The sequence below is a fragment of the Eurosta solidaginis genome, chromosome 3, assembly GCF_040869045.1.
Source record: "Eurosta solidaginis isolate ZX-2024a chromosome 3, ASM4086904v1, whole genome shotgun sequence".
In the NCBI taxonomy this organism is placed as follows: domain Eukaryota; kingdom Metazoa; phylum Arthropoda; class Insecta; order Diptera; family Tephritidae; genus Eurosta; species Eurosta solidaginis.
Window position 1 is genome coordinate 67,524,536 of NC_090321.1, and position 25,774 is coordinate 67,550,309.

Consider the following 25,774-nt stretch of genomic DNA (forward strand, 5'->3'; position numbering starts at 1 on the left):
AGAAATATAGAAAATAGACTCACCATTAAGTATACCGAATTGATCACGGTGACGAACTGAGTTGATATAGCCATGTCCGCCCGTCCGTCTGTCTGTTTGAACGCAAACTAGTCTTCAAATTTTGAGATATCTCAATGAAATTTGGCAAAATGATGTATTTTTGTATTATATTAGACATTTGTCGGATTCGGTAGGATCGGACCACTATAACATATATCTCCCATACAACCGATCGTTCAGATAAGACGATTTTGGTAATTCCTGCCGCAATTTAGAAGAAAGTATAAACGTGAAACTCAGTGATATATATTCTAATATATCATAGAAGATATCCTGAAAAAATCACTTTGATCGGAGCTATATATAGTTATATCCCATACAACCGATCGTTCAGATAGACAGATTTTTGGCCATTTCTCCCTTAATTTAGAAAGTATAAACGTGAAACTCGGTGATAAATATTTTAATATATCATAGAAGATTTTCTGAAAAAATCACCTTGATCGGAGCTATATATATTATATATCCCATACAACCGATCGTTCAGATAGAAGAATTTTTGGCAATTTCTCCCTTAATTTCCAATATAAAAACGTTAACCTTGGTGATATTTATTCTAATATATCATAGAAGATTTCCTGAAAAAATTACTTTGATCGGAGCTATATATAATATATATCCCATACAACCGATCGTTCAGGTAGAAAGATTTTTGGCCATTTCTCCCCTAGTTTCCAATATAAAAACGTGAAACTCATAGAAGATTTCTTGTAAAAATCATTTCGATCGGAGCTATATATAATATATATCCCATACATCCGATCGTTCAGATAAGGGGGTTTTTTGCCAATTTTTATTTCATAAAAAAAAAAAAATTTTTTTTATTTCATATTTATCTTAAAAATCGTTTCTTATCTTATACATCCGATTATTTGGAGATTACGAACGGGATAAGATTATTGTTCAGCCCCATTCATGAAAGGTATGAAGTCTTCGGCACAGCCGAAGACAGTCCAGTCCTTACTTGTTTCATTTTGTATTCGTTTTGCTTAAAACAGTTACATTTTTATTTACTTATATCTACATACATACACATAAATCTACATATTTGCATTGTATTGTAATGCATTTTTTTATTTCAATATTATCTATATTGTTTTTTTTACTTACTTCGGGTTATATTAAATAGTTTTTATTACACACTCATTTATTAATTTAATTATTAGGTTTCGTCACATTTACGATTAAATATTTATTTATTTAAAAAATCAGTACTTTGGCGGTATAAAATTGTTCCTATTGCGCGAATACTTATAACAAAATATAAATACATACACAAAAAAATAATTAAGGAATCAAGTCTTTTCAGATAACACAATTATCCTTATTTAGGTCCTTAGGTTACACGTTGTTTTGGGTTTTCTTGTTTCACGATTTTTTTTTGTTTTTGTTTTCATTTACTTAGTTGTATTGGTGCCGAAATTATATATTTGAATCTACATGTGGAAGTGTTATAAATACAAATATATGCATTTAAATATAAACGATTGTATACATGTTAGTATGTATAAATACTTACAGTGGTGGCCATACAATTAGGGACAGCAAAATTTTAATCAAAATGTAGTTATTTTTGAGCAGCGGCTTGAAATGCTAAACTTCGAGCAATAAATAATTATTTGAAATTTAATAAACATAAAGGTATGTTTTATTTTTTTATTTTTATTAAGGCTGCCTGTCCTTATTCGTTCAAGAAATTCAGTACAACAATTTTTGAAATTTTTGTTTCGCGGAATAGGGGATTGTGAACCCTGGTCGGACAAAAAACAAACTCTTCCAAAGTGATTTAATCTAATCGTATTATTATCAAAAATATGTCTAGTAAAAATAAAAAACAAAAATTAAAAAGATTGAACCGTTGCAGTCAACAATACTATAGCTTCAAAGAAACTAAGGCTCGTTTTCTATTTAATTTAAATTTTACCTGGAGTATACCAATCTATTTTTTTTTAGATAGCTTCATTTGACATTTTCTTTTTCACTAACACGGAGAGACAAACCCCAGTTAAATCGATAATTGTGCATATTTTTCAGAACAAGTCGCAGAAATCTATTGTAAATACACGACAACTTGTCGAACAGCTGCCTTGTGTTTACCCTTTTTCCTTGCACCTAACTGAGAAGCGAAGCCTCAGCATGGACAAAACGGAAATTCGGATAAAAAAATACAAGGCGCGATACTCTCCGAAGAACTTTTAAGTCGAGCTTCTCTTCCAATTTGCGGCGTTCTTAATCTACCCTGCAAATTGGAGAGACGGGAACTACTTGTTTTATAACGACACCGAACGGCATCTGCACGGCAGATGAAGTTTCACTGATTAACTTTTCATAGCAGAAATACACTCGAGGTGTTTGCCAAATCACTTCCTAGAGCCGACCCCGTTTAGAAATTTTTTTTCTAATTGAAGAAACGTTTTTCTAAATTTTTGATGTTACTTTGCTCGGGAGTTGCACCCAGGGACCACGGTGTGGTAGGCGGAGCATGCTACCAACACACCACGGCGGCCGCATCTTTCGTCATCATCAGTTAGTCACTTATGTGTTTATAAGTTTTCGAAAATCTCGTTTTCTCCATGCTAACTAAAGAATCGATTGTCAGTTAAGTGCAAGACATAAGTTTAAACAAAGGTCAAAAAATAGAAAATATTCAAAATTAACGATTTACCGAGGGGTTGGTTACCCTGTGTTAGTAAAAACATGAATGTCATGTGAAGGTTCGATCCCTTGATCATAACAAAAGGAACAAATCTATGTGTTTCGGTTTTTATTATGCGACATGTGTGAACTCCTTAGGCGCATCTAAATGTTGCAACTTTTAAACTTTTTTTAACCTGCTAAGACTAAGATCTCTTGCCGCCAACTGCAATTGAAGGATTCGATTCCCAAACCTCTCCCCTCCCGTCCCACCAAAAAAAGTGAATATATCTAACTAGAGCTGGTAAAAAGGTCCCTCATTGGCTTGATGCAGCCAAAAAACTTGCAATTGAATAGGAATGCCTTGTGTGGGGTTAGTAATTAGCGAATTATAAAGTGAATTACCTACAAAATCAAGTAGGTGTCGATATCATACATATATTTAAACTTCTGCTGCAGAATTTAGGAATATTTCTTTAATGCTTAAGCCTTAATTTTAACCAAAAATATCGCTAAGTAGGCTGAAACAGAAACAGCTTTGTACTTCTCTCTCTTATCTCCAACTCCGTATCTTTTATCAATAATTAATTCTCAAGTAATTTTCAAATAAAATTGTTAACTCTGAGTGTTCCTAATTAAGTGACCACCTCTATATATATATAGCACATAAATTAGACCGTACAAAAAAAAATGTTCGCTATCCGCCCCTCTAATATGGAAATATTTTTGCAAGACAAATTTCTGTCACGCTTGAGATTGCTTTATCACAATTTTTTTTATGCTAAGGCCTGTTTGAATCATGAAAACGTAAAAAGTAATGTTGTTACTTACTAGATCTGATGTTTTCCTTAAAAAATTTAAGCCGACTTCTGAGTTCATAATATGTTCATGTTCATTTTTAACACGCTTATATAAGCTTCACTTGTATGTATGCTTGTTAGTAACTCTCTAGGCTAGGCGCGCAAAGGAGAGTTGGAAGCCTCGCGGAAGTGGTTAAATAACTCGCTACAAAATGAGTTGTGCTTAATAGCGGAGACACGAACCTCTGTGCTACGAACATCAAATATCTTAATGAATTGTAGGTAGCCTGCAAAAATTGTTGGATTACGTGTTCCATTTTCTTCATGTTGGAGTACTCTAACAATACTCCTTTGCAATGCGTTTGCGGACCACCATCAGCCGATCATTGCTCGTTTTTTAACGACAGTGATCACGACACGATGACGATCGAACAGAGTTGCCAAAAATAAAATATTGCATGCAAATAACTAATAATAAAATTTTACTTTGGCAACTCTGATAAAATGCAACAGCGCACTGGTTTTATGTATACATATTATATTAGTTTCTTCAACGCAAATGCTAAATAACATAAGAATATTCGTAGTATAAAATATAAAAGTTGTATTGCCCCTCTTCATTTACTTTCATTTTAAATAAAATTCACTTCGATAATTCTTTCCAACACAATTCCTCTTTAGTACTTTGGCATATGATCCTCTGTGGGTGCTCCATGGAGTACTACAGTGAAAGTACTTTGGAAAGTATTCTCACGTATGTACTCTATGGAATACTCACAAACAAAGCGAGAGTGGGATCACCTACTCCTCTCCTAGGACATCGCAATGTTAATTGGAGCACATTTTTTGTATGAATATAGATTAGATTTGGAGCAGTCCTATACTCCCAAAGGAGTATTCCTTACATTATTTATAGAGTACTCGCATTTTTTGAAGGGTACTAATTAAATGGCATGTAATAGTGGATTCCATTAGTATCTACACCCATATTTCACAAAATAGAAAAACTAGAATTAAGGTGCCTGACTTGGATATCAAATCAAATAAATATAGTTTAAAAAACTTTGTTAACAGTTAATTCAATGGAAAAAACATGAAAAGCTGCAACTAAATATCAGCACCTTCTTCCCCGTCTACATGTAGCAATACTTAGCATCTACTTAATTTTGACTACGAACAACAAAGCATATAGCTACGCGATCTTAATTTCAGAAACAGGACCTCCTGGAATTTTGAGAACTCTAATATATGTTATCAATAGTTGGGATACTTATGGCAAACTGCTTTGCAATAATAGTCCGGTTTAGGGGCGCACGGCGAACTTGTTTTTTATTTTTGTCTACAGTATATGCTTTAAGGTTCAAACAAACCTCTTTCGAACTGCTCACGTTATGCTACGTATTCAATTACAAGTATATATAGTAATATGAAAATACAATCTCTAAACTACAATATATAAACTTAAAAATATATATCCAAATAATTTATTATCCATATCAAACTTCTATACAGTTTGTTTAACCCATCCCTAAATTTAAGTAATAACTTTGCACTCATACGTAAGCATTCATAATAGGGTGGACCAAATATGCAAGTGATTATCGATGTGACATTTACGAAGCGTGACTATGGAACTAATTAAAGGAACCCTTTCTCGAGTTTGTAAAAGATTTCTTAATTTAACATGTAGTACTAAATTAGGATTTATGGTGTAATGAGGACAAGGTATAAATAAAAGGTCATTCAACACAGCTAGTATTTAAGCCAGCGTGGTCATATTTATTTTATTTGAAAGTCGTAAAAATCCTAAAATGAACGCTGTTTGCATTTCATAAAATTGTATCTAATAATCTGGAGACACGTCATACTCCCTTAGATATAACCTTTCCTTATTTCACTTAATGAACAGTTTCGTTCATGCAACTTGACTGCTACACTGCCAGTTGCATTATTATGTGCATACCAGAGAACTGCAAAAATCACAATTTTCTTGATTTAATCAAACGCTAAAACTTGCATTCTCATTCGATACGAATAAACTCATGTTGAATAAACTCATAATTGAATAAACTCGTAATTGAATATACTCAGCACTCAAACACTTTTCTGGAATAAAACCGTAATAAGGTCGGTAAGCTGAATATCATAGATAAATATAACTTAAACACCAATAAGTTAAGTCTTTTCAATTAGAAGTGTAGTTTTGCCATGAAAAGCTCTCAGGGAAAACGAATTTGATTGCAGATGCCGTTCGTAGTCGGCATAAAACAAGTAAGTCCCGGAAAAATTAAAAAAGGAGCACAACGCAAAGATGATCGGCCTAAGATCTCTTCGGAGGTTATCGTGCCTTACATTCATTTTTTATATTTTTTAAAGGAGCTCAATTAAGATCATTACATTAATTAAGCCCACATCTAGGTCAACAAGCCTGCACAATATATATAGTGGTAGAGGTATATCTTCTTTCTTCCAACATCAATAGTGGGATCATACAGAAATCACTGTTGAGACAAAGTCAATAGGTAGCTTACCAGAGTATCTTAGAACAACACCAAAGCAAACAGCAATATAGATCTGACCTTTGGCAGGTTACGATATAAACTCTTTTCGATTATCCTAAACATTTTTTTTACATAGTAGTTCAAAATGGCGGGCGCTACATCTGATTTTGAACGTTGACTAAAAAATTATTCAAAAAGGTGATTTTTTTTCCTATGCAACAAAGTTTTTTTAGTGTCTATGCGAAGCTGTATGTAAGAAAGCTCAATAAAGCTTTATTCAGGGTGCAATGTTCTGACGTCCTCTGATTTAGGTGCAACACAACTCAAGCTACAGCTTTTCATGTAGATAGTACTTGTACGGCCGTAGCGACGTAGTAGGGTCATTAGCATACTCCTTACGTTAAATTATCCTGTCCTCTAACCGACCATTGCATAGCCCACACCGTAAAATTTGAAATTATTAACCTTAAAGACAGTAGTTGAGTCCGAACCCAAGAACTAGTTTGTAAAGGTTTTGAAATTTGTAAGCCCTCCATCAATATTGCAATACAAAAAAACGTGAAAAAATTTTCTAGATAGAGATCTAGATTGATTTTATCTTAAAAATACACGTGATACTAAGGATCATATACTAGTTACTTAAAATATTGTGTGGCAAATATATGTATGTAGATACTTAAAGCTAGAACAATCGATTGCGTATGCCCTAGATCTGTATACTAGCCCAAGGAGGAGCATATATTCATGCGGGTAGTAAGATATTTTTTTCTGCAATTTTGGTCCACCCTAATAATTTGCTTTCCAACAACACACATTTAACCATTATCTCGAATTTTACCTTTATTATGTTTTAGTTTTTGAATTATCTTTCAATTCAAATAATCCCGCATTACCCTCACGTCGACGCCGCTGTTGCTGCATCAACGTCCCCTCGGCAGGCCTAACTCAGTTATACATACCCCTCGTCATGCCCTCCCTATTGCGTGTATGCCATTTGCATGTTAGTATACGTATATATGTCCTACGAAAGGATGCATTACATAACGCATAACAAACTGGATTTATAGTCGAATTAATATAACAAAGCGCATAAAAAAATTCCCACAATTCGTTGGGTATACAATCGGAACATGTGGTTAACGGTTTAATTAGCACCAATATATTGTATGGTGTCCATGTGATTATGAAACTCAATAAGATGGCTGACAATGTTTTAGCTGCTTTCGATTCTTGTCGTTTCTCTTGTGATTTCTTCTTCTTTTTGGCAGCTGCTGCCTGTTTGGCGGCAGTCAAATTTTTACCAAATTGTTTTGGTATATTTTTCGCATTTAACGGCATACGTAGATCGTGTGCGGCATGCGATTGACGACGATTCGCACCTAAACTAAATTCGGAATCACGTGATGATAGCGGCCGACGTGATGGCGGTACATTTATGAGTGGTAATGAAGTGTCTTCATGTATCATTTTGATAGATGGTGCTTCGGGGCCATTATTGGAGCTCGCTCCATCCGATGGTAATCGTATTAGAATTGTATAAACGGAATCTTGACTTACCGAACGCGAGGCGATACGATTATTGCCGGGTAGTGAGCGCGAATCACGTGCTCCCGATGCTGATGAGATCTCTTGCAATTGAGAGAGTGGCGTCATGGGCGGGCGTTGTGGTGTGGGTGAGACATCGGGTATTAGTATGTTTGGCGGACGAATTCCACATGCACTGCCGCCAAGCGAATAGTTATCGCGCACCACATTCATTGTAGCACATCTGAAATGTTTGAAAAGGTTAAAGGATCATCAGTTCAAATCCAACATCAGAAATGCAAAAAATCAAACTCCTCTATCACGTTCGTTAATTTTTAATCAGTTAAAATTGACAAACGCGATAGAGTCGACATCAACATCATTAAAAGTTAAGCGTATTATCAGAAAACCCTCGTCTGTTGCAAAACATTGCACAAGTGGTACGACCAATAATTTAAATAGTAGCGCGGTATCCACATCGCAACAAATGAAATTCTATACAAAAAAACGCTCGAGTAAGGCTCAAAAAAATTTCGTTAGTCAAGTAGTATCCCCTCAAGAAAACTCATACACTCCCTGCTTCTTTTTTCTAAAGTTTTTTTTAGCAAACATTCACAGTGGAGCCCTTGTTTCCACAAGAACAAAGGCATCGTTTCACTATTTCACGAGCAACAACCCTGTAAGAACACAGTCGGCTAAGTACCAGGGATAACAGTGACTGTATATATATAGGTTTTTTGAATTGCAATTTGGAATTATATTTGAGCGCAGGTATCCTTTTTCACTTGCTTAGTGTATTTTCTTTATCTTAAGTGCATTTTCAATTCGAATATGTTAATTCAAAAATTTTTCTTCCAATACAGTGCTGAATCTGAATTTCTTGTCTTGCAAGGAAGTGACCGCGCTTCTTAGAGAGCAGAGAGATAAAGGAAATGTCAAAATTACTTGACTGCTACTATTTTTCACACAAGAAATATAAACCAAATATTTCTTGAGATTTTTTTCATGGTGTGGATACCGCGCTTTAAAACGGACTCATTCAATGATAATTTTGGAACCATTTCGGAATTCTGGAACGTTTACAGTTAAGCTCGAAACTTTGTTGAAACTTAGTTAAAATTTTTTTTCGAAAATATTATAGTGTCGTTTTCCTTAACATTTTTTTTTTACTTTCCGGAGCAGTTTACTTTGGCTTTGGGAATAATGCAACATGACTTTCTAAAATAAGCAAAACAATTTCGAGAAACTATCATCATATTATTTTCTCAAAATACTTTTCATATTATCTCAAAATAATGTCGCACGAATGTGAAAATAGTCTTTAAAAATAAGCTTTTATTATTGGTTAATAAAATTAACTAGAAAGTAAAAAATAAATTGACTGTAAAGAAATATAACACTTTATAAGTTCATTGTAAGCTTTAACGATAATTAGGCTTCATCGTCTGCGACAAAAGAAAATCCATATTGTACATAATTATATATTTTTAACATTAAAACTTTACACCTAAATTATTAAATCTTACAGTTTATATCACAATCCTAAATGTTCTAATAAAAGCGTGTTACATTATGATAGCAAGAAAAGGAGGTCCTAAATGTTCTTAATTATACCATCTAAAATTATCGTTAAAACATACAATGAACTTATGTTATATTTCTTTACAGTCAATTTATTTTTTACTTTTTAGTTAATTTTATTAACCAATAATAAAAGCTTATTTAAAAAAATTTTTTTTTTCTTAAATTTTTTTTTACTTTTTAGTTCGTTTTATTAACAAGTAATAAAAGCTTGCTCTTAGAAAATCTTTTTTCTTAAATTTAGTATAAATATCAATTTTTTAAATTTTTAGTAGGGTAAAATATTGTTTAAATTAGTTATGTAATCTTTACTTATGTAGTTATTTGTAACGTTTCTCAACCTATCCATTTCTTTTAATGCATCAACATTGCAAGGTTTCTTCGAAGTCAACTTTGAACAGTCAAGTTCTTCGATTCGAGTGTTAACTAACTTAAAAACATATTTTATTGTGACTTTGCCTATGTCGCGTTCAGTTTACAACTGCTGATTGCAGATCTCTGCTCAGTTCTAAAATAAAATTCCAACTTTCGCTTAGCTAAAATTGCATCGCCAAAAATCTGTAAAACAAAATCAAGTGCGCAGAAAAGTATGCAACATTTAGCGATAACAGCCTAATGCGGCAGTTACTCACGAACGTACGTACCAAAAACGTGTCAGTTGACACGACCTATCTTATGAGTGTGCAATGTAAACGAAAACTCACCGACGTGCAACGCCCGTACATACGTAGCCCGGAACGTAGAAATCAAAACAGTTTTGATTTTTTCCGTAAGAACGTGTCAGCTGATCGCTCTCTCACTAGACAGGGTTGCCTAGTAAACTTTTGTGCGCTAATTTTTGACCGTTTGCAGTTTTATGCAAAAACACCTAATTAAAGTTTGAAAAATTGTGAAAATAATTCGAAATAATAATTTTGTAAAAGTGCTGATTATAAATATTTAATCTATTTATACTTATTTAATATGTATTCCGGCCTTTTACAATATCAAAAATTAAATTGGAAAAAGTTGATGTTTCCATAAGCATACATGCAAAATGGTCAATGGCAACAGTGCTTATCTGTAAACAATACACACACAAATATGTTATGTACATGTACACAGACGCACACATTGATTCCTACGGGCTTGAGAGTTCGGTCAAACGTGCTTCGTACGACAAACGTCCTTACGTACGGCACACGTCGGTGGGTAACTGCCGCATAACTTCTACGTTCGTTGTATGCAACAAACAAAGCGAAGTTAGCTCCACTCAAAAAAAAAAAAAAATGTATCACTATCAATTTAAAGCTGGAGACATTGGTGCTTTATCGGTAACCGTATCGGTAACCTTTTAACAGCTGATTCGACCAACCTTATGAGAATCAATGCAATCGATTATTGGTGCCGCTAAGGTCGTAACCGTATCGTAGCCAAGCAATTGGGTTTTGGTTTACCGTCGTAACGATAAACAGCTGATTATGTTAGGGATACGGATACAGCGATACGACATACGGCACCAATGAATCCGGCTTAATACCGGTTGTGTTAAAATGACATTTTTAGCAGTATCATTTTTTAGTATCAATGTAAAGATGAATCATATAAAAATGATAGTTAAAAGTATTAAATCTCTGTATATCTTGGTTATTGAATTGCTGAGGAAAAATATAAATTTTACACCTCAAAAATGTCAAATTAAGACCAAAAGAATATCTTCAGTATTAATATAGTAGCATAAATCATCAAATTGAACCTCAAAGATATTAGATTACAACTTAGCTTATTATTTTGATAACTAATTAATTCGATATTATTCTCAACAATGTCAAATTGATATTCACCTAATTATTTTAATAAGCAATAGTATCAAATTGAAACTGTAAGCGCATCACTGACTGTTCGAAAAGTCGAACTTCGCTGTTCGTACGTGACTCGATAGTTGTTCGGGGCTAATTATTTGTCGTTTGTTGAAGTGAATAGTGTTGTCGTGATGGGTTGGTGCAAAAATGAAAAATTAAAAATTGCCTGCAGAAATTGCAACAAAACAGAAAAGGTGAGTAATATTAAGTTTTGTTGCAAACAAAAAGTGATATACAAGTGCATATATATGTATGTATGTATATATATTTGTTCTGAAACTAAGTTCATATGCATGTACGCTGCAACAATAACTAAATAATAATAAAATATTGTAAATGTTTGTGATAATTTCATTTTTGTTAAAAATTAAAATCAACACGTTACTAACTCACATATGTACATATTTTTTCAGGTTGAAGAAGATTTTAAAGAACTGTACCCTGAAAAACAAATCATATTAACGTCAAAATGGTGTGAGGCATTAACAAAGCTTGCTGCTTACTTTGAGCACAACGTAAAGGACAAATACTACGAAAATCAGTTGACATCTGCAAAAGGCGAGATCGACATAAGTAAGTCCCATAACACACTATTTTAAACCAACACACCGGTATATAATAAAATAAGGAGATTTGAAAGTGCAACCATACAAAACTCCGTGAATAGTTCCATTTTACATATAGCAATGATAAGTGATTTACAACACCAAATAGAATTGTGTACTAAAAACTCCACAGAGTCGAAATCGCCAATACAGTCCAGCCATTTATAATTGTGGTGGGTCTTGATCTTTTGAATTTTTACGTGAGCTTTGATTATCACAAATTTAAATTTAGCTCGTTTGTAGTTGCATTGGACATTTGCTTTAAAATTTATCAAATATTTTCCTTGAAATACCTAGATGAATCCCATCAAGTATGGAGTTTTTTATAACATCTATTTTATGATATTTCGACTTCTTATGATGTAAAAAAACTATGTGTAACTAATCGTATTCATAATTTAAGCCATTTTATGTAAATGTAACATTGTTCAGTATATTTGGGCAAAAATGTTTTGTTTTAAATTCCTTAAAGATTTTGATAACTTGAGAGATTTATACTCACATTTCAATTTACATCATGGGTTAAATGAAGTAGATATTTACAAATGTACTCACAATAATTGTAATCAAGAATATACAAGTTTAAAAAGATTTAAAGTACACATAAAAAGGCATATGAATTTAAAAGTATCCAAAAATACTAAAGTTGTAAGCAATAATTAGCTATTGAAAACTAATATTGACAGCAGTGTAACACATAAATATTCCAATAATAATTTTGAAAGAAAAATGTACTCCTGTAATGAGTCAGTAATCTGTTTCCAGACCACAACTAATAGTAGTGAAGATAATAATGATATCACTATATGTAAAGACGAAGTATTTTTAAAGTTTGAAAGTCTCATCACACAAGCTTGTCAAGATATTTTAATGAAATGTTAAGCAAGAGATAATTTTTGTAGAAAATATGTCTTCTTTACACAAGAAAATATTCAAACTATAAATTTAACTGTTGCAGACGCTTTAAAACAAATATTTTTAAACATCATCCCAGAAGAATTTCATATAAAAACAAAAAAAATCCTAGATTTTTGCTCTAATTCTTTTACCAAGATTGACTCGGAATACAAGTTATTCAAAACCCTAGCAATTAGTAATTTAATTTGTAATGAAATTTACAACATTTTTAAAACAATATGAAAATTGATTTCCAAATACATACCAGATACTAAAAAAAAAAAAAATATTGTAACATAGAATCGTCAGATTTTGCTCACGTACTGTCTAATGTTAATATTTGTTTTGAAAATACTACAATACCGCACTTAAATTATAATGGATTAATTTATAAAGAAGATTACTTCTTAACTCTTAGAACAAATATGTTGACTTTGCACAAAATTAAATATATTCTGATAAGTAATAGTAATGAAATCTATATTTTAAGTCAACGTTATAATATAAAGGATTTTAATGAGCACTACCAGTGCTATGAAGTTGGAATTAAAGAAAATGTTTTACAAATAAACAATATAACTGAATTCGAAGGACCCCCTTATCACATGTACCACAATGTAAAAGGAATTTGCTTTATAAGAATAAACAAATTTTAAAACTGAAAAAATAATTTTCTCTTTGGGAAATGGTGGAACTTATGGAAGTGTCAAAATGATACTAAAACTGGTATCAGTTTTATAAAAGTAAGTATCATAATAGAGCGCAAAAACTATCAATTTAATCAAAAAATTATTTGAAACTGATACCAAAAAGGTATCAATTGGATAAAAAAATGATCAAATAGATAATATGTTATGGCAGAAATAATAGGAGAGAGTATCAAGTTGATAACACATACAAAATATAAAATTGATACTTGTTAGTATCAAACCATAAAATTCGAATATATCAAATTACCAATTTCGAAAATATCAATTGCATAACACGGTTGATGAAGAATAATTGATAGTCGAAAGTTGCATATTGATGGTTATTTAGCATCGCCCTGATACCAGATTTTTTTTGAGTGTGCGTTCTTGAGGACTTAAAGCGGAGTCATTGGTGCCGTTTGTCGTATCGCTGTAGTCGTATCCCTAACGTAACCCTAAACGATACATTGTGATCGATTAATGGTGCCTTAACCTAAAAATCGTGAAAATTTCATAAAAATGAAGAAAACGCAAGAAATTACAAACATATTCCACAAAAAATAAGTCTCTTAGTCATAACGTATCTAAAACAATGAATAAAATCTACAAAAAGTTATTAAATTCACCAATCCAAATATTTTTAGGTTATGGATATGGCGAAAAACCAAAAACCAATTGGTTGGCTACGGTAAGGTTACGACCTTTGCCTTACGATATGGCCCCAATAATCGATTACATTGATTCCCATAAGGTTGGTCGAATCAGCTGTTATAAGGTTACCGATACGGTAACCGATAACGCACCAATGTCTGCAGCTTTAGCCTTTTATGCCAAGGTGAGCACAAATCTTTACCGATAACTCTGTTATCAATTAATTTATCGAATTCTCGCAAAGTAATATTGCATTGTCATCGGAGTTATACATGCGTGCAAAATTTCAGCTCAATCGGACACCGGGAAGTGTATCAAATTTAACTTGCAAGATTTGATTACAGACAACAGCCAAGTGAAACTAAATAAAAGCTTATAAAATAGCCAGGAAAATCAACCAAAATCAGCATATCTGGTATAATTTTTATACTCAGCGTGCTTTGCACACAGAGTATATTAACTTTGATTGGATAACGGTTGGTTGTACAGATATAAAGGAATCGAGATAGATATAGACTTCCATATTAGAGATATACGCCGCCGATAAACGCCGCCGCCGATTAGGGTCGTTTTTCGCACGCCGCTGCCGAATGTTAAAAATATCGGCGCGGCTGCGGCGGCGGCGTCCGGCGCGTTACTATATTTTCTACTCGTTTAAGACTGTTTATGACATTTATTGTTCATGTCGAAAATTGGTCGGATATGGTCGAAAGTGGTATCAACGGATGCGCATAACTGCCAGTTATAAGAAACTAATTGCGAAATTTAACTCGTTCTAAATGTTCAAAAGTTATTTAAAAAAACAGGCATTTTCGATGTCAGCTTAACACGGACTCTCCATCACCCAATTCACCAAGTTATTTAAACCAAAACACTAAAAGAAAAGTTACATACATAATAATCAATTTATTTTTAAAAAAAAATATGCAGGGTGAGCATACAAAACTTTGCATATTTTTTTCAAAAAATTAATAATGAACAATGAATTCAAATAAAATGACCCAAGGCGTTTCAAATTGTTTTCAAATTATCCTTGAGTAGTAAAAAAAAACCAAAATACCCAAAAAAGGTGCCGATTTTTTTTTTTAAATATTATATTGCGATTGGCTGGAAGTATAATCGAAATCAGTGATGCAAAATCCTTTAGTAGGTTCTAGGGGCATAAACAGTCCATTGAAATGATTCTTACCTATGAGTTGAGGATATATGTATGTATGAGAAGGGATTGAAAAATTGCTTGGGCTTACATTCAAAGATCTGTTGTTTATTTGCGAAATTATACAATAGCGTCTGAAATGTTAATTTTCACTTCATCCTTCAACACCCAAGTCTCCCGGTTTGACATTTCCTAAAGTTGGCGGTCCTGTCCAAAACTAGTCCTTTGGAGTGAATTACATCGATTATAGCCTATCAACCAAGTTTAAATATCACCTACACGTTACGGCTCCTTTTAAAAATGTGAATACGTAGGCACATATATTTACCAGGTGAGGCTTTGTCCTTCGCAAGAACACTCAAAGTGGTGAAGCAAAAGCTTTCCGAAGACAGTCGAACTAATGACCGTGTGTGCTACTAGCCCAACGTAGTGGATATTCGAACTAGTCTGAAAACTGAACCTACGCGGTCATAATGAGCTGTTATATCATAAGGCCGGAAAACAGCAGTAAACATTTTTCAACTTAAAATCGGTCTACTTTCATTCTAAAATATCGTTTTGATTTAAGGAAGACTATTGAAATCAATGTTGTGAACACAAACGTCTGCAAACTTTGGTCTACATTTTAAAAATTTTATCCAGGGTCCTTGTAAAATTTTAATCATGTAGATGCGCCGAGGATTATACGATTTTCACCCATTACGCAATGACTTCCGCTTAGATTGCTTATGATTTCGAAGGCGGCATCCTTGGCTGAATAGTCACTCCCTAACGTTTCATGGTGTTTCTCTGGTGTAGCTCGGCGGCATAGCGCGACAAAAGCATCCATTGGAAAGTCTTCGGAGCTACACCTAGAGCTTGTAGGAAAGTGAAGTCGACGAAGGTATGTGTTCGAAGTTGCAGTCTTATAGCTTCTGTACTGGCATATGGTGTGAGGGTCAGGAGGCGTGGTAGCGACTGGTTGTAGGTATTGCTACTGTTCGCACATCGGGAATTGTAGCTCTTAAAAACAGCCGAAAACACTGGAGGCGCCCTGTGCTACGAGAGTCATGAGTATTAATAGACCATTAATAGCAACCGTAAGTCGCCTTTGTGCGTGACCGCCAAGGAGCCACAAATGATTTAAAGAAATTTTGTTCGCGACAATTATTAGGAGTTAACCCTAGGTGAAGCTACGCTTTGCACGAGATTTGCAGGCAAAAGTGTGGCTCTTTTATGTATCTCTATTTCTTTTCAGCAGACGCAGCAGTACCAATTCTAAAGACCGGGGTTAGGTTCGAAGCCTCTCTGGAGTAAGCGAACGAGGGACAATCCCTCCGCAAGGAGCTACTCCTGAACATTTTTAAACGGTCTGCGAGATCTTAATGCAAAAACTCCGAATCTTTCCGAAATGGCCAACACGTTGATTTCTTTAAATACATACAAACAAAACCTTTCCTAAATATTATTTTTTTAAATAGAAAAATCAATCTTTTTAAAGTAAGAACACCGGCGTACGCCGGCGCGCCGCCGCCGATAAAGCGATCGGCGTAAACCTCTATTCCATATATCAAAATTATCAGTATCTAAAAAAAAATGTAATTGAGCCATGTCCGTCCGTCCGCCCGTTAATACGATAACTTGAGTAAATATTGAGATATCTTCACCAATTTGGTACACGAGCTTACCTGGACCCGGAATAGATTGGTATTGAAAATGAGCGAAATTGGATGATAACCACGCCCACTTTTTATATATATGTATAACATTTTGGAAAACACAAAAAACCTGATTATTTAGTAAATAATACACCTCGAATGTTGAAGTTTGACGCGTTGACTGATATTGAGACTCTTGATAAAAATTTGAAAAAAATATTTTTAAATGGACGTAACACCGCCCACTTGAGATAAAATCAATTTTACAAATATTATTAACCATAAATCTAAAATCGTTAAACCTATCGTAAAAAAATTCGGCAGAGAGGTTGCCTTTACTATAAGGAATGCTTTGAAGAAAAATTAACGAAATCGGTTATATAAAAGATTTTTAAAAGGTTCGGAGACGAAAATAATAAGTTATATCTTAGGGCAAAAGAGCTTTATATCAATGGTGTTTCACTTCCCAAGTGAATGTATAACAATAAATAGGAAAAACTTCAATTTTTATAAAATGGGAGTGGCACCAACCCTTTTATGACTAAGCAATTTTCTATGTTTCGGGAGCCATAACTCGAAGAAAAACTAACGAATCGTAATGAAATTGTGTACACAAAGTTTCCCTATAGCAGAAAATAAAAAAAAAAAAAAAATGTAAGGCGCGATAACCTCCGAAGAGATTTAAGGCCGAGCTTCTCTTCCAATTTGCGTCGTGCTCCTTTTAATTTTACCTACAAATTGGCGGGACGGGACCTATTTGTTGTATGCTGACTCCGAACGGCATCTGCGAGGCAGATGAGTTTTCACTGAGAGCTTTTCATGGCAGAAATACACTCGGAGTGCTTGCCAAACACTGCCGAGGGGTGACCCCGCTTAGAAAAATTTTCTTCTAATTGAAAAACCTTATATCTAAAATTTTGATGTTGCTTTGCCAGGGGTGTGAACCCAGGGCATTCGGTGTGGTACGCTACCATCACATCACGGTGGCCGCCGAAAAATGGACGGGATCGGTTAAAGACCACAGCAACTTAGATATAAAGCAAGTTTAAAAGGGCCGTAGACTAGAATAATAAGCTATAACTTAGCAAAAATAGTTTTGAATCAATGATATTTCACTTATCAACTTTTATTGTAAGAGGAAATGGGGAGACATTTTTTTAAACGGGCGGTGCCACGTGTTAAGTAGAAAAGTAATTTATATGAAATGAAATGTACAATTGAAGCTCACGCTGAGTATATAATGTTCGGTTACACCCGAACTTAGACACCTTTACTTGTTGGTTTTAGTTTCAGACATTTCAGTTCGATATGATTTCGGGTCCTTCTTTGTCTCTATTTTGCGACTTTTAGATATTTTTGCTGGAACGACATCTGCTAGAAAATTGGTGATCAGCTGATTTCTGGACAATCTTTTCGAACCTACATACATATATGGCCTTGAAACCATTTTGATCTGCTAATTTTCTAGACCGTTTCGACCGACGATCCAAAAATTATCTTGCAGTAATGGCGAGATCGTACTGAGAATAATTTCCAATGATAAAACAAATATTCACGTAATGGTCTCATTTCATCATTTTTTTCTTTAGGTATATCCAATAAGTTTAGGTTTTTTCGGCTCAAATTTTTCGACTTTTAGGGTTTATTTCGGGTCGATGTTGGACCAAATCAGCATTACTTTATGAGTTGTTTCTGGGTTCGGGTTTGAACTGTATTTGTTGCGCATATTTCTGGGATTAATTGAAAATCGTTTCATTTCTTCATGACTCATTATCTTAAAAAGAATATGCGAAGGTTCGTTGTAGGATAGCGTCCTTAATATGAGGACCTCCTACAATCGTTGCTGTAAGCAAGAGCTCGCGCTGTTAATGTCGGAATGTCCATAACCGTCCGCTCATAATCTTCACCTAAAGTAGCAGCAAACCATCAACGTCCATCTCTACGTCGCCTTTTTCTCTTTCCTCGTAACTTTTTTTTGGCAAGGCTTCCGGCCTACTAGTACGGCAGTTAAATTTATAGTGAGTGTAAGTCGAACCGTTGCTTGGCTTTGCTTCAACTGGGCACTACGTCGAACTTTGGCAAAGGCTGCCTGAGAGCTGCATATTTACTCTGAAACATCATTCGCATCGTTTTATTTGAGATGGGATTCATACAGTCTTGGTCTTAGCCAACAGCTGCCTTGAAAAACGTAATGCATGCATAGCATTCAAAAGTAAGTACGTAGAAAAGAGAAGGCAGAATTATGGCACTGGAAATGGCACAACGCCGAAACCGGTTTGTCTCCAAACGAGATTCGATATTGGAAAGGGGAAATCGTTCCAATATACATAAGTAAATCGTTGTAGATTGCACCGGTAATTTTGTACAGCTCTATTGATCCGATGAGGAAAGTCCAGTATGTTGGGTTAAGAGGGCATGTGTGGGAATTTCCTACACTTTCACTAGGAGCCATTTTTGTCCATTGTGAGTGCCCTCTATGAGTACAACATACACATTCGTTCAACGTGATTATTTCATAGTGGTCCTCAGCGGGCCACTTGCTTTCTATGAAATCTATGTGGTCTTGTTTGCAGTCCTGGACATCGGTAGAGAACGTGATGAATCGACTCTTCCTCTTCTTCATCGTGAGAGCTTCTACAGAGAGAGCATTGGTGTAATAGCGCAATGATCTGTGATGACACTTACTGAAGATTTGTTTAGCTTGAGAAGCAACCCAGTGCCTTTCCTGTAACACTTTGTCGACATGCAGTCTGTTGGCCTAATCTAAAATTCCTCCTTTTTCTTCAGGAGATAACCCAGCGATGGTCGCACGAGGCTGCCGGCCCCACTTACGTTCGTTTCGGGTGCTTTCCTGGCCATTTCCTCTGCAAATATTCGACGTTATCACGTTGGATTCGAATGCCTTTAAGTCGGTCTGGCTGACGACAATGATCGTTACAGCAGTAGTAGTAGCTCAAAAGCCTTTGTTTTGCATTCAACATAAAAGATTGCACTCGGATCAGCCGCGTAATATTAACTTAATCCAATGCAGAAGATCTTCAGCACTAAACTGGCTGAAATTTGTATTTCGGATTTTTTGCGTGCCAACTCGAAGAGTACATAACTAAACATTTAATATTAGTCAACATGAAACACATTTGCTTTAAATTACCCATAATCCGAGGCCTGTTCTTGCTCATAAGGAAAATCATCAGAGTCCTCACGTCCTGAATGCCACCACGCGATGCACCATTCTTTAACGCTACCAAAGCATGAATATGGCTTCTTGAGAGTATTTGTGCTTTTAATCTGTGAAAGAAGATAAATCAATGAATTCTTGGTCAGAAACTACCTAAGATAGTACAGCTTGCATAAGTTTTCACGATATAGCGAGTATAAAAGATCTAAGACTTACACTTGATTTGCGTGAATGTAGGCCATGATATCCTGAATCGATAACCATATTTGTCATATAAACACTCTCAGCATCTGCAGATGATTCCGATCTTGGTCGTCTCCAAGTTTCGTGATCTCCAGCATTGCCCGCCAATTGGGAAAATGATAGCAGCCCGCCAGTGTGATTCACGGCTGTGTTCTCATCACTGAAGAAAGTAAATTCAAAAGGATACTTGTTGAGTTAAAGTTTTAAGATATAGTATATTCCCTGAAGTAAAAAAAAATAAAAAACAAACAACAAATCAGCCCCAAACTAGTAGAGTCCTAGTTCTAATCATTTCGTATCGCCTTTCTGTGTCGATTACAAAGGGACGGTGTTTAATACACTTCGCGTGGAACTTAAATGTCTCAAGTTAATGGTCTAGTTGTGTATACAAAGTACACTTCTATTTCAAAAGATGGTTTTGATTTTTCTACTAAAACGCTTTATATGTCGGTTAAAAGAAGGTCCTAAACTATCTACCCTTCCTTGCCATATCCCCCTCATGTAAGATGAGTAGTATGAAAATTTGTTGCATACTTGGCATGGAACTCTCCTTGAAAGTATATTTGAGAAATTAACAAAATTGTTTCTGCGATCCGACTGAAAGTTCATTTACGACAAACTTTTTTTTAGATGTTTTATCTTGTTATAATAGCAATGGGAAGACCCACATTAAAGGGCTCTTCGTATACAGTTTAGTTTTTTTCGAATATTTACAAAGCGAGTAGGATGACTTTGAAGAGCTTTGAGTGCTAACTTCTTTTGCCAACAAACAGGGGGCTTGAATATTGTCAATTTACAGACAAACCAAAGATTCTGGTACTAGTGTTTTAGATGTGCGCATGAATCGAGGCCCTAGCATTGACTCGAACCACTATTTCGTCGCAACCGAAATACGCGTCCGTCTACGTGTCCAAAAACAATAAGCAAGGAAAGCCAGACGTCGAAAGACTGCAGTCGCAACATACTGCTAATGATTTACTCGCCTCTCACCCCTGCTCTCTGAGAGCACAAGTCAACCCGACGGAATGCAGGAGCAGTGGCCACGGAAAAAGAGCGAAGGCGAAAAAACAGCTGGTACAATGAAGAAATTCGAGATGCAATAGAATGAAAGGACGCTGCCTACAGAGCAACATTAAGATGGAATGCAAAAAGAAGGGTGTGCGAACGCTACCGCCAATTGAAAAGGGAGGCGAGATGTGTTTTCAGGAAGAAAAAACAGGGGCTTGAGTGCGGCGAGATTGCGTTGTTAGCCACCAGGAATAACGCCTGCAATTTCACCAAAAAATTTGGCGACAGATGGATGGCTTTAAGCCTGGGGCAAACACTTGTAGGAACGGAAACGGCGACCTAACAACCAATGTTCAGAGAGTACTTAGATTAAATGGACAGCAGTGCCCAGAAAGGATGGCGAACACGATCCCGCTATCGTTCATGATGGAATTAATGGTCTCCCAACCGACTATGACAGAGTCAGAATAGCAATAACCGAATTCAAAAACAACAACAAGGGCGCTGATGGACTGCCTGCGGAGCTATCCAAATAAGTCGGCAAGGAGTTGGAAATGCACATGTATCAACTTCTATGCAAATTATGGTTCGACGAATGCATACCTGCCGATTGTAATCTGAGTGATATTTGCCCAGTCCACGGGAAGAGGGGTCCTGCAAACTGTTACACCTTACGTCTTAGTAGATTTCAAAGCCTCTTTTAACAAGAGCAGCCTATATGCGGCGATTTTGGAATTTGGTTACCCCACAAAACTTATATGCCTGTGCAAAATGACGCGGGACAACACCAACTCAGGCAGACTTGGAAAGGACCTCTCCGAGCTGTTCGAAGTTAAACGAGGTAGAAATCAACCTGAGAAGGTAGATGAAAAGTGAAGTCCTCTGTCTGCGAACAAAACTCATGTTGTTGTTGTTGTTGTAGCGATAAGGACACTCCTCGAAGGCCTTGGGAAGTGTTATCGATGTTGGTGATCCTTTGCCGGATGCAGATCCGGTACATTCCGGTAACAAGCACCATTAAGGCACCAGCCCGACCATCTCGGGAACGATTTAGTACGACCACATGAAACCTTGGCGGCCACCGTGGTTTGATGGTAGCATGCTCCGCCTACCACACCATATGCCCTGGGAAAAGCGACATCAAAATTTTAGAAATAAGGTTTTTCAATTAGAAGAAAATTTTTATTAGCGGGGTCGCCCCTCGGCAGTGTTTGGCAAGCGCTCCGAGTGTATTTCTGCCATGAAAAGCTCTCAGTGAAAACTCATCTGCCTTGCAGATGCCGCTCGGAGTCGGCATAAAACATGTAGGTCCCGTCCGGCCAATTTGTAGGGAAAATCAAGAGGAGCACGACGCAAATTGGAAGAGAAGCTCGGCCTTAGATCTCTTCGGAGGTTATCGCGCCTTACATTTATTTATTTTATTTTTTACATGAAACTTCAAGGCCATCCCACCCTCCCTCCCGATCCATGAGGAGGTTGGGGTCGCCAGCGCCTCGGCTGTTAAAATTACATGATTCGCCACGGGTAGATGAGGTTGACAATTGGGTTGGAGAAGTTATATGTTGCGCTTGAAAGGGTTGCGCTACACAACCCCTTGAATCAATTTGGCATTTTAGTCGCCTCTTACGACAGACATACCTGCCGCGGGTATATTCTAAGCCCCCTAACCCGCTAGGGTTGTACGGCTCGAAATAGTGAACGGTGTCGAGAGAGTTGAAGATGGGCCTTTGAGTATTCGGAGAAAAGTTCTGTGGAAGATTTATGGACCTGTCCGTGATGGAAGCGGTGTGTATCGATGGTTTTGTAATGTATATCTTGAGAGAGTATTAGAGGTTAAAAATAATTGTGATTTTTGCCGGCTCAAGGTCCAATGTAATAAAACACTTTTTTAAATATTTCCCAATATATTTCAATCTCCTTCGGAGATCGTCTTCAGGGGCTATAACAATAACAAACAAATATTCACATATAAAACTGAATACAATTGTGAATACAATTGTGAATACAATTCAGTTTTATATGTGAATATTTGTTTGTTATTGTTATAGCCCCTGAAGACGATCTCCGAAGGAGATTGAAATATATTGGGAAATATTTAAAAAACTGTTTTATTACATTGGACCTTGAGCCGGCAAAAATCACAGTTTGATAAAGTCAAAGTGAAAAGGTCGCTACAATCAAATTTGAGGTTAAAAATAATATTTTCGTGTATAGTGAACTCGGTATAGGATAGATATGCGTTCTAAAAGCTCTGCAAGTTTCGGGAGGTAGGTACCACAAAATTTTTGGGAGACAAAGCTTTCTATGTGCAAAAATTTCGCCAAACTACTACTGAAACTTTCATGGGCGACGGTTTTACGAAGATATTTCTCGACATACAACGAACATCTTCCCTAAATCTTATACTAAATCACTGCCTTATAGACGATGGCGCGGAATCATGTCACTCCTATAATATTCCCATGCACTAAAGCACTGTTGATAATGTTTACCCAGCTAACGATGTTACCTCGAGCCCGGCCTAACTGTCGCGAGATTTAGCTTTACTTGAGATATGCTGCTAACTGCATTTCCTTACATTCCAAGGCACGCTGGTCTTTGTACCTTTCTGAACTTTCAATATATTTTTCTTTTTGTATGAATTAAGCGGGGATCGCCTTCACCGGACTTGTTCGCCATACGTTAGTATCGGTCGAATGACTATTTCTTACATACCATGAATTATATACGGTGTCCAACCCCAGTTTTTCCCTAAAACTCCTTTGCAGAAGTAATTCACCGCCACAGCTTTCCTTACGGCATATTATGTGTAACGCAACAAGTCTTATTTTCACGCGTGGACCAGAATTCGTACGATATAAGAGATTCATTCACCTTAGTGACTGGAAATAACCTCACTAGGTTGGGTTAGGTTGAACTGGCCGGTCTATGAGGACCTCACATAAACGGAATGTTACCAGAAGTTTAATTTAACGACCAAACTGAAAAACTCTATCAAAAACCAGGACCTATGTTATAACATAACTCCGTCCTCTTGGCAAATACTAGAAGTTTTCTAGGACTTAAGCTACTAGCTGCTTCTAGATCTGAAAGCTGTATCACTCCTAATAGCTGGAGTCTTAGCGTGGAAAACACAGGGCACGAGCACAAAACGTGCTCGATCATTTCCTCCTCCAAACCGCACTTCATACAACTGCTATCACTGACCAAGCCTAATTTAAAGGCATGTGATGCCAGAAGGCAGTGCCCAGTCAGAATACCCGTCATGAGCCTACAGTTCTCTCTTTTTAATGATAGAAGTAATTTTGTTAGTCTAAGGTTGTAAGACCTAGACGTAATCTTCGACACATTACAGCCTTTGTGCAATTTTTAGTATAGTAGAGTTGTGAATGTGGATGCCAGTAACTGCGACGAAAAGCGTGACGGTGTCATACACAATATGGCCCTTCCTCAAGCTAGCTACCCTAGAATCATTTGATGTCATGAGCACAAACTTAAAATTTTCACAAACAAAAATATGGTAGCAAAAACCTCTACTCACCTCGAATTCGAACGTTTCGATGAATCCTTCTTGCCCGCTTGTAAATTAGGCAAATCCTTTTGTCGCTTCTTTGTCTCACGCCAAATGCGATAATATAAAATGCACATTATCGTCACCGGAAAGTAGAAAGCAGCCAACGCCGTTCCAAATGTAATATACTGATTTGTTTCAATAAATTGTATATAACATTCATATTGCGGTACCGTACGTTTACCTTCAATATATGGCCAACTATAAATCCATGGGGGCCACAGCAATAAACTGACACCCCAAGCAGCGCCAATCATGACCGCTGCCCGATTGGTGGTACGTTTAGCGCGATATGTCAATGGTCTTGTGACACTAAAATATCTATCAAAACTGATTATTAATAAATTCAATACAGATGCATTCGATGCCAAATAGTCCAGTGCCAACCATGTGTCACAGATATGTGGACCAAGTGGCCAATAGCCTAAAATTGTGGTAACCGCAAAGAGTGGCATTGATATGAGTCCGATAGCGAAATCGGCTATTGCCAATGAGAATAGAAAATAATTACTGATTGTTTGTAGCTGTTTATCGATTTTAAATGAGATCATAACCATAACATTGCCCGCCACAGTGAGTAAGCTGAGTATAGCCGCTATTATGCCCATTAGTACCATTGAAGAGACCGAATAACGTGGTCCTTTTGGTTCGAACATGCCACTCGAGTTTGTTTGATTTTGTGCTATTTCATTATCTAAGACAATTACTGTGGTTACATTGTCCCACATAACTGTGAAGAGGACTGAAGGCGCTAATGTTGTTGTAGTTGTTGTGGTTGTTGTTGTTGTTGTTGGTGCTGATGTTGTGGTCGTTGTCCGAAATGATGGTGCCAAAGGCTCTAATATACTTGGCGGCCCATGTGCCGCCATCGCTAAACTTGCCAAATCAAATGTGCTCATTTTGAATTTTTTTTGTTTTTTATCTTTGTTGTTTGCTAACGTTTATGACTATATTTTATTTAGTTATATTTTTTTATGCGTTTATAGTTAAATTGTTTTAATCTTTGATAGTTTTGTGCAAATGTATTGCTGTTGTTGTTAAATTAAAGCTGTTGTTGCTAAGTACCCAGATGAAGGAGTTTTATTCAAAGCGCTCGATTATGCGTCCCATTAACTGGATCTATAAAAACTTTAATTAAAATGTTTATTATTATGGGGTAATAACTAGAGATTTTGCTAATAACGTATAAATCTATGAA

The 25,774-nt window shown here is 35.9% G+C and overlaps 1 protein-coding gene across 1 annotated transcript in view; it reads right to left on the bottom strand.

Moving 5' to 3' along the window:
* Nucleotides 1-6,940: 6,940 nt before the first annotated feature.
* mAChR-A (muscarinic Acetylcholine Receptor, A-type) overlaps nucleotides 6,941-25,774 on the bottom strand; it is a 33,342-nt gene continuing 14,508 nt past the window's right edge. Inside the window, exons 3-6 of the mRNA XM_067777096.1 lie at nucleotides 24,547-25,510; nucleotides 19,971-20,157; nucleotides 19,728-19,864; nucleotides 6,941-7,763 (exon numbers count right to left, since the gene is read on the bottom strand). Coding sequence (XP_067633197.1) covers nucleotides 6,941-7,763; nucleotides 19,728-19,864; nucleotides 19,971-20,157; nucleotides 24,547-25,510 — 2,111 coding nt within the window. The remainder of the gene's footprint in view (nucleotides 7,764-19,727; nucleotides 19,865-19,970; nucleotides 20,158-24,546; nucleotides 25,511-25,774) is intronic.